This window comes from Poecilia reticulata, linkage group LG5 (genome assembly GCF_000633615.1).
Source record: "Poecilia reticulata strain Guanapo linkage group LG5, Guppy_female_1.0+MT, whole genome shotgun sequence".
In the NCBI taxonomy this organism is placed as follows: domain Eukaryota; kingdom Metazoa; phylum Chordata; class Actinopteri; order Cyprinodontiformes; family Poeciliidae; genus Poecilia; species Poecilia reticulata.
In genome coordinates this window covers 21,277,635-21,287,556 of record NC_024335.1, presented here as the reverse complement: position 1 = coordinate 21,287,556, position 9,922 = coordinate 21,277,635, and the positions used below count along the sequence as shown (strand labels likewise).

Below are 9,922 nucleotides of genomic sequence, written 5' to 3'. Positions count from 1 at the left end.
CTGTTAACAGGACAAAGCGGGTCAAGAAAGATTTTAATCTCTTTCCTACCAAGCAAATGTAAAGATGTAAATGTTCTTTGTTTGCTTGGTTTTCCCTCACTTATTATTCAGTTTCATCATGACACAAATTTCCAAAGTGAACTCTTAAGTAAAAAAAAAAAAAAAAGCTACAACAAAACCATGGTTAATTATGAACGACTTGCGCTTGAACTTAAAATAGCAATGTGGAAACCGACTTTCAGTAAGAAAGTTAAAAGAAATTACAGTCGTAATCCTTCTTCATCTTTGAGTCAACAGCCACTTGAACGGTTAATCCTTCAGCCATGAACACACTGCTTCTTTTTTCCTCCTTAAAGTAGAGACCATATTTTTGACAGTTTACTTTCAATGAGAAGAGTTTTATTAATGTTTAAAGAAAAAAATCCTCTCATTTATACCTTCATCTCTTTGATTTTTTGTTTTTGAGTATTCAGTCCCAAGCAGCTACCTGTTAGAATGCTGTTTTGGTTACCTAACAGGTAGACACACCAGTCAGACGGCGTGTGTCCAGTCACACGCCAGCTGGCCGGACAGTAGACTACTGGGTCACTAGCCCGTTAAAGCGTACTCTGCAGCGAAGAAGTGTGTGTTAAATTAGCTTGGCTGGGTCTCCCTGATTATCCTCTCCCAGCAAAAAGCCACAATGAGCAGCGAGTACTGATAAACACATTCTCTAAGTGTGTTTTCGTTTCAGTGTGTTTGTGTGTGCGGTGTCTTGATGCGGAGCAGCTGGGACAGTAAACATGTTTATGAGAGACTAATAGAAAACACGTGGCGATTGGCTGTCGGACGACCAGCGATACGTACTCAGACAATTATACAGATGTTAACGTCTGAATGGAAGCCACAGATCACAGCAGAAGCATTCAGACCTGTTTTGCACATCTTAGACACCTTGCAAACACGCATTTCAATTGATCATGGAAGGAAGGAGGCAGGTGGGAAAATCTGTTGACAAGACAGCTGCTAGTTGCATAATCCACGAATCATGGCTTTCCGGAAGCAAACCGGACTCCCAGCTTTTGAAGGAAAGCCAGGAGTCGGACACGTGAGATTAAAGATGGCATGTTTCCCCATAGTGAACCATGAAGGTGGGGATGCTTTCCTTGGCTGGGAAAGGGAAGCCGATCAGACCTGATGAAGATTCGGGGCAATGCATAAAGAAGAAGAAGAAGAAAACTATTAAACGGTCCGAAAGAGTGGAGATGGGCAAAGAGGTTCATGTTTGACCCAAAGATTCAGCCAGAGCTACAGCAGAGTCATTTTCTGAAAATGGGCCCAGTCGAGTTGTGACACAAGTCCAGTTGAGAATGGCAAGACTTCAAAACTGCTGTCTGGCTAAGATGGCTGACCTTGAACCAATGTGTGAAGACAAAAGGTCAAAACCATGCCAAGGGAAGAAGTTGCACTGTATCAAACATATACAGACCTAATGCAGATCACGCAAAACTTTTGTGATTTTCGTTCATGGAACATATTGAAAACCGTCCCACTGCTACGATCAGGGATTACTCTACGTTGTTCCTAACTTTTGCTGTCGTAACATGACAAGGTATGCAGTTTCAAGGCCGATGGGCGTTCTTGCAAAACACTACTGTGAACTAAAAATGGGACTTTTGCTTGCGGGGGAATCTTCTGTAGCAGCGCAAACATTTTTACCCCGATCACGTTTTGTTGTTTTTCTTGTTTTACTTCAAACCACAGTGCGCTGTTGTCTTTGCACAACCACAGGGCCAACAGTGATGTGTTTGTGTGCTCCGTCTTCCCACTTTGTCCCTATTTGTAAACACGCACACTCATGTGTGCAGTAAACTGGGTGTGGGGACATCTGAGTGTGTTTGTGAATATTTGGATAATTTCTGCTGTGTGAAGCATTCCCACACTGACTTTGTTTATTTGCACAGCCGCATGCGTGCGTGTGTGCGTGTGTGTGTGCGTGTGTGTGTGTGTGTGTGTGTGTGTGTGTGTGTGTGTGTTGGACTTGACTCTTGAGGCACTGTGGGGATTTTGTGGGCCTTGTTTGTAAACATCAACAGCTGTAAGTTTTATTTTATTGTAGCTTTATTTTACGACATTATTCCCAGATGGCGGCGAAAGCTCGCTGGCTTTTTTTTTTCTTTCTTTCTTTCTTTTTTTCTTCCTTCCACCACACACATCCTGCTCTCCGTCAACTCATGCTCGCTACCGCGCGGGCTTTTGTTTTCTTCTGGAGGTAAACAGCAGCGTTTCGGGTCTGACGGAACCAGCAAACTCCCACCGGCTCTTCACTGAAGCCCGAAACCCTGCGTCGAGCAGATCAGGAATGAGTTATTGGAGTTGGTGACGAGAAGGTTTTTTTTCCTCGTTTATACCAGCTCTGTGACACTGTGGGCGAGCACTCCCATATTTCTCTTTAATTAAGCCCGGAAAAACCTTGTAGTACAGCCAACCCGGCTCATGTAGCCACTTATGTTTTAATTTAATTACCTGTCCACTTTGATAATTATTCCCCCTGATTAACAGGGAAAGAAGGGTTCCCAAATTAAATGGAGGATAGGTTAGAGGGCCACACTGTGTTCTCCTTCTTTCACCAGAAATGAACAAGGAGGACATTTCATTCAAATGCTCTAACGTTCTTTTTTTTTTTTTTTACTGCTAGTTTCCCATTTGGTCATATCAGAGACGCCAGTACACTGTTATACCCTGTTTATAACAACCAAAAAAGGTTAAAAAAAAAAAACCAAAACAAACAACAACAAGAAGCAAATCTTCGGTTTGCAGGCAAACATAAATGATTTAATATGTCTCGGAACAAAAAACACAAGAATGACTCGGTTGCTCTGTTGCAGCTTAACAAGCTACAGGGTTCCTACACATTTTTCACATAAAATTTCCAAACTTTTCCAGACTCGGCCCTCCAGAGTGCTCTGACTTTTACGGTCACTGTAAAATATAAAATACTAATGTTCACCATGAATTTATGCTGGATGATTCTATAGTGGGCAGCTTTAAAAAAGAATTGACCTGAAAAAAGCTGGAAGGAAGGGAGGAAGCGCAGAAGGAAAGAAAGACGGAAGAACAAAAGAAAGTAAGGTGGGGAGAACGCATGAGAGGAAGGAGAAGAAGGATAGAGGGGTGGTAGGTCACAAGGAAAAAAGGAAGGGAATGGCGAACAGAATAAAGGGAAGGAGGGATAGGCACTGCAATGTGAAAAAAAGTAAGGAAAGCGAAAGAGAGAAGGTCACAAATAAGAATAGAAATTTTCAAGGAAGGAAAAAAGAAAAGTCACAAAACAATGAGAGAAGGATGACGCAAGGGAGGAAAGACACAATGGATGGAAAAAAACACATCAAATGAAGAACGGAGCACATGACAAAAGAGCAACACAAGGGAGAGAGCAAGAAAACAAAGGTAGGACAAACACAGTGCCCACAGAAGAGAACGAAAGAAAGTATGATGGAAAGAAAAAGGGACACAAGGTGGGTAAGAAGTAAGTGTACAGTCAAGGAAGGAAGTAAAGAAAGGAAGCAAGCAAGTGCACTAGCAGCAAAGGAAGGAAGGACACAATATTTAGACATGAGGATCAGGAATAAAGTCACGGAAAATAAAAATATTTTCCGCACTCTAATTTTTTCCAAAGACATCCAAACCTGAAATACACTGAAATTATATTAAATACTTTTTTTTTTTTTTTTTTTTTTTAGGTTTTGTGCACACCTGTAAGTTACCTTTTTAATATGCAGTTTGCTTTTTTTGTGCTTTTTTTTCAGATAGCACTTTAAAAGTGCTCCATCCTGAGAAAAACCTTTTTGAAAAGCGTCGCTCCTCAGTTTCCCACATTAACACCCATCAATTCTGCAGAGACTTACCGGAGACGTATGGCAAAGTCCCCGCCGGCAAAATCTGTCAGGCTCACAGGGAAAGACAGCAGCGAGGTAAGTAAGTAAGGAGTAAAGGAGCTCTCAGATATTCACACCAAAACATTTGCACACACAGACACACTTTTTTTTTCTTTTACTTTTTCTCAACGATATTGATCACACTAATGAACGTGTTGTGATTTACTGCAGCCGTGGCTCATTGTTGGGTGGCGCTGCGGTGGATTCCCATCATCTTCTAAAACTAAATGTTTTAAATAGAGGAAAGACAGAAGGGCAAATTCTCATTTAATGGCCTGAGTGCATATATATATATATATATATATATATTTATTTTTTATTTTTTTCCAGGATTTTCTTTGGATTTATGGTTCATTTTTCCTTTCATTTTGCAGCGACAGGTATGATGTAATTTCCAAAATTCATCAGTAATCTTCACACTGATGTGGTGCCAATTAGTAAATGAATGTGGAGGCGAGAAACAGCGTCGTGATAATTTAGCAAAAGGAGTTGTCCAGCTTCCAAAATACATAAAGGACAGACTGAGATAGGCAGGCAGTAAAAATTTATCTAATCACTATATAACTGTCTAAACCAAAGCAGGTGTATCACAAGAAAGGTGGGGGGGAGGGGTGGGGAGCTCCACTTAAATTTTATATTTTATTTGTGCAATTGAGCATTTCTTATGCTGGCATAAATCTTTCTAGAATAAATCAATGTTATACAGCATTAAAAATAAAAGTTATTTCTCAATAAATGTGCCAAAGCTAAGAGTGGTCTTAGTTATAAGCAAACTTTGCATGTGCTTATAAGCTCACTGCTGACCTGGGGATCCTAAAAAAAAAAAACTCAGTTTGAACATCACATTGGATCACATGAACAATGTTGCAACTCCAGGTTATTGTGATTTAAAAAAAAGAGATCATGATAGATGATTTCAGTACTTTTTCCACCGTTGATTTGGAGAGAGTGATTATACGAAGCCTCAACTGAGAGATGAACTTTTAAATTTTTTATTTTAACAAGAAAACATTTCTACAAAAACCTGTTTGCATGTTTATTCACAGAGTTAAATTAACAATTTGCTGAATTTTGATTTAATTACAGCATTCAGTCTTTTTACACACATGAATATTGTGAATCTCATTAACCTGAAATAATGTCTAGCTGCCCTTAAAAGGATTTCCCTGAGATTTGCTCATTCGCGTTACTTATGCTCACATTGTGACATGGTGGTGGCAGCACTATGCCCTGGGATTACTTTTATGTTGAGTGTTAAACATGTTTTCTCTGCAGATGAAGAGAGATTTAAGTTTTTATTGTTACGTCAAGTCCAAGCATGCTTCTGAACTAACACAACAATGGCTTCGGTGGAAGAAAATGAAAGTTTTACAGCAGAACGTCCAGAGCTAAACCTGCCAGAAACTCAGTGGAGTCGCCTAAAGAGCGCCGTGAACATGATATGCCTTCACAGAGAACCGAACCGACTCTTTCAAGGTCCTTCAAGTCGAGGTCTTTTTCCAGTTAGTAAATATTACTAATTGAAGATGTGGCATAAGATGTGGGTAAAAAGGTGTTTCAAAGAAGGCATGAGTTTAGGGTAAGCCTTGACTAAACTGACTTGTTTACATGCTTTCCAAATGAATTAAAAAGACAAATGTTGGGTAAAAAAAATAAAAAATAAAGATTTCTTTTAAAACAACCGTATTTAAGTGTAATTGTGATCTATTGTGGATTCCATGAATTATGTTTTCTGTCTGTTTCTTCTTACCAGCAGAGCCTGAGCAGTGTGGAGCCATTTGGTCCAACTTTCATTTTTAATGGATTTTATTAAATAGGTCAGCATTTTTTACCACTTAGCTGGCACACACACGCACACACACACGCACACACGCACACACACACACACACAAACTGAATAAAGCTGGTAAAATAACTACATACTCTACACAGTGTAGCCAAGTTGTCCTTGTATTTTGATAAATAATATAAAGTGAGAAATTATGTGTTAAATGCAGCTGGGAAATAAGATCTGCATAATAGGATGGTCAGCAGCAACTGACTTAACTCAGACCAGGACATTTTACAGCCAGTGGACATTTCCTGAACATGTCCACAGTGGTCAGCTGAAAACAAAAAATATGAATATGAAAAATAATAAAGTGTTCATTTAGTTTATATATACATATGAGACACTGGTGAAAAATGTAAAGTTTTAACAAGTCTTAGCAAGACGCTGGACTTTTAAGTCAGGCATGAATAATATCATAATTACATCAATGTAATGTGTAAACATCAGTTTATATCCAGTATTTGTTATTTCATATTCTCATAAATACACATTTTGGACACCAATAACTTCTCCAGACTATTGGATTGATGCTCACAGATTTCAGTGTTAAAGTCTGTGTGCATGCAGATCCTTCTAAAGTCGCTTTTTCAAAAAAGGAACCGGTGACAAACATTCTCTGGCTGTAAACAAAGCTAATGCTGGCTCAGTCAGCTGAACTACATCTAATATTACAATTGTAATAATGCAATAAATAAATAACTGTACCACACAGTGTTTTTTTGGTTTATTATTTTGAAAAAGATTTGAATTAACTCAGTCTGTAAACATTTGACATTGTGTTCTTGTTTACTGTTTTACTCACTTCAAAAAAAAAAAAAAAATCATTCCTCCCTCTTAATGTCCATTAAAGTTAAACGCAAGTGGACATGTTAACTCGATGAAGATGTTTAGCAACTTTTAGAACAGCCAGTAGCCAGTTTGTCAGGTCTCGGCTTAATTCAGTTTATCTACATAGTTCCAAGTTGCCAAAATATGGCGCCTCGTTCATATCAAGAAACACGAGGTGAAGCCAATCGATACAATCAAAGCATAACGGTAAACTGAAGTTCAGTTACACATATTCACAATTAATGGCAGTGCAGTCAAGTTCAGCGTGTGAAAAGTTTTCTGTCAAAGGACATTTATGAATTACTTGTATGAAATATTGTTACCGGCAGGCAATAGAAATAACTTTGAATGTAATATGAATAATATTTTTAGAATAACTGAACACGGGTAATGACCATGCTCTCAGCAACTAATATAGTTACTGATGGGGCCCTTTGATGAACTACCCGTCCACAGCTTAGAAGTGGGCCCCCAAATAAAATGTAGTAAAGGATCTTCAAACAAGCTTGGGCCGGCCCTGGGAAAACTTCTGGAACATTTCAGTCATTATACTGACTCTAAATGTAGCTCAGCATTGTTGGTCTACGTCTACATAAACATATAGTTTGTTTATTTTTTTTTATTTTTAGAAATAACTGAGACTTTTAAAAGGCAGAAAAGGTTGAGCAAGTGCCGAGCAGCAGAGCTGATTGGCTTGACTGCGCTTTGTTTCTGGCGGTTTCTGGGCTCATAATTCGTGCAGGCCAACATCTGTTGCTCTCTGCCTCCACAATAGCACAACTCGGCAAGGATGCAAAGCAGGTCAAAAGATCAGTGCCTTCCCCTCATACACACACACACACACACACCCGCACACACACACAATAGGAGAGCGACAGAGAGCCAGCTTTCCTCAAACGATGTGCGCCACGACTTTGCGCACGTGCTTTACAGGCATTACGGTAGCGCAGCAAACTGTCCCCCCGCCACACACACACTTCACACACACACACACGCTCAGCCCAAGTGATTCAACCCTGATTTCCAAGCGAACAAGCGAGCAACAAGACAGGATGCCAAAAAGTGCAGACCAGAGGGGAGGTTTTACGCGCTGATCGGGCTTCTTCGAGAAGAAAGCCGGCGGAAGAAGGTGCAGCAAGTGAAGAAGACGAAAGAAAGGCGCGTTGTTTCTCCCGCTGCAACTTGCGCTCAGTGCCAGAGTTTTTAGCGGCAGTATTGTTCCGACTTCACTCCAGAGGGGCCACTCCGAGGAGAGAGGACGCACACAAAAGGGGGGAATAGGAAAAGGGACTTAACGAGCACGCTTTTTCTCCGCTTAAAGAAGTAATGGTCTTAAGACCCTAGATTTCTCTGCCTCTCGCTCTCTTTTCCTCTCTATTGTTTTTTTTCCCTCCCCCCCACCCACATTTTATGTATATATTTTTACATTTTTTTCGCGTCCCGTCGGCTTGTGCGCCCCCCACCTCCCTTGTTTGTCGCCGTGAAGAAAGAGTGTGGACGCGCCGGGGTCTGAGGAGCAGAAGCGGGCTGTCCACATGGTCCAACCGCTGGCGTGAAAGTTGACTTCATCAGAAACCCAGAGAACAGGTTGATGCATTATCTCTGCACTTTTACTTTTTCGCTATTCCTTCCTTCCTTCCTTCCTTCCTCCTTTCTTTCTTTCCGCGCTTCCATTGAAACTCTGAAACACAACTTTTCCCCCCCCACATTCTCTGTTTATGAAGTTTATTCGTACAGTTGAACTATTAAGAGTAAATGTAACACATGGGACACGATCATGTTTTCCTTTTTTTTTGTCATGTTTCCCCTTTTTTTTGTGTGTCACAGCTTCATTCCAACTTTCACTATTTCTCACCCGAAACTTTAAAAATCCCTTTTCTTTGGGCCACTTGTTGTGATCTGTTTTCATGCGCAGAAAGATCATCGCAGTATTTTGTCCCCTCTGTTTGCTACTTTTATAAAGATAAGAAAGAAACGATTTGTTAAGATTTGTTTTGAAAATCTCTTACTCCATCGCTATAAACGAGTCTTTTTTTCTTTAAAAAAAAAAAGAACATTTATTAACGCGATGTTTCGTGGCCACCATCTGCCTGAAGCTTTTCCTTCAGAGACAACAAAAACTTTTCTCTTTGTCATAGAAGCAACTAAAATGTCGGGATCTAATTTGAGGAAGGCAACTTTAAAAAAAAAAAAAAAAAAGATTTCCTAACAGTTGTGATAAAATTAGTGATTTCGTGGCATGTGTTTCACACAAATGCCACAAACGCGTTTTTCGTTTTTAAGTTTCAACTTTTTTTTTTTTTCAATTTTTTTTATTTTACTAATAATTAAACTACGACGATTAAAATGATAGAAAAGGAGTTAGATTCCCTGCCTGGAGATAAAAGGGCTCTTGTCTTGAGGAGGGAGGGGAAAAAAAAAAAAAAAGCTTTTTGAGCTGACATGGTCAATAGGTTTGGGGGAACAATACTTTCTTTTCAAAAGATTCTGACTTTTGAAACTAGAGTCGCTCTGTGAGACCTCATCGAGGTTTGATGTGTCCGCGTTGCTTCCTTCATTTCTATTTCGTTTTTATGATCTGTTGGATTGGACATTAAAAAAAAAACAACAACCCCAAAACAAACAAACAAAAAAAAAAAAAACAACAACAACAAAAATCTCGGATTTTAGAGGTTTGACGCAAGAAAAGTTATAAAACGGTATTAATGTAAATTGCAAATATTCAGGGCTTCATACAGGATTTACCCTTGTGTAATAAGCTCAACTATATAAATGATAGTAACTTTAATAATAGAGAAAAACAATAAATGAAACACATAAAATGGACAGTGTATTGTCAGATTTGATGCTGCTCCAGATTAGTCTTTGTCTCGGTGTGGAGACTGGAGCCCAATCTCTGCAAGTTTTGCCTCAAAGTGGGCCTCCACCACCACTGACGAATTCATTTCTCTAAAATAAAAGAGAAGAAGAAAAAGACGTACTTGCATTAAAACTGTTGTTGCAGTGACGTTCTTTTTTTATTATTATTTTTTAGCGTACTTGTTCAAGTGAAAAGCAGCAACATTAAGTTAACGAAGAAAAGTTGCTTTTACGTCATTAAAATACAAATTCTGAAATAAAACCAGGCAGCAGATCCCTGCGTGTCAACTGCACATTAAAAAAAAAAAAAAGTGAATAGAAATGAAATGACAATTAATTGCTGTTAGTTGTCTGTCAGTCACAGAAAAGCTTACAGGCCGTGTGAGTGCAACACCCTGACACGGGCATTATTGCCCTGTGATTGATGGGCGCGGGGGCATTTGGCATAATTAATTTTATTTACTGTGTCCTCTCTGCGCTGTTGTGC

General features: G+C 39.4%; 1 protein-coding gene across 3 annotated transcripts in view; it reads left to right on the top strand.

The window, feature by feature from the left end:
* Positions 1-3,815: 3,815 nt before the first annotated feature.
* Positions 3,816-9,922, top strand: part of foxp4 (forkhead box P4) — a 105,391-nt gene continuing 99,284 nt past the window's right edge. For 2 of the 3 annotated variants that reach the window (XM_008409256.2, XM_008409255.2), the window contains exon 1: positions 3,816-3,953. In XM_008409256.2, the coding sequence (XP_008407478.1) occupies positions 3,897-3,953 (57 nt within the window). In that variant the 5' untranslated portion in view covers positions 3,816-3,896. Of the gene's footprint in view, positions 3,954-7,530; positions 8,164-9,922 lie in introns of those variants that run through there. The other variant, XM_008409257.2, reaches the window with a different exon arrangement.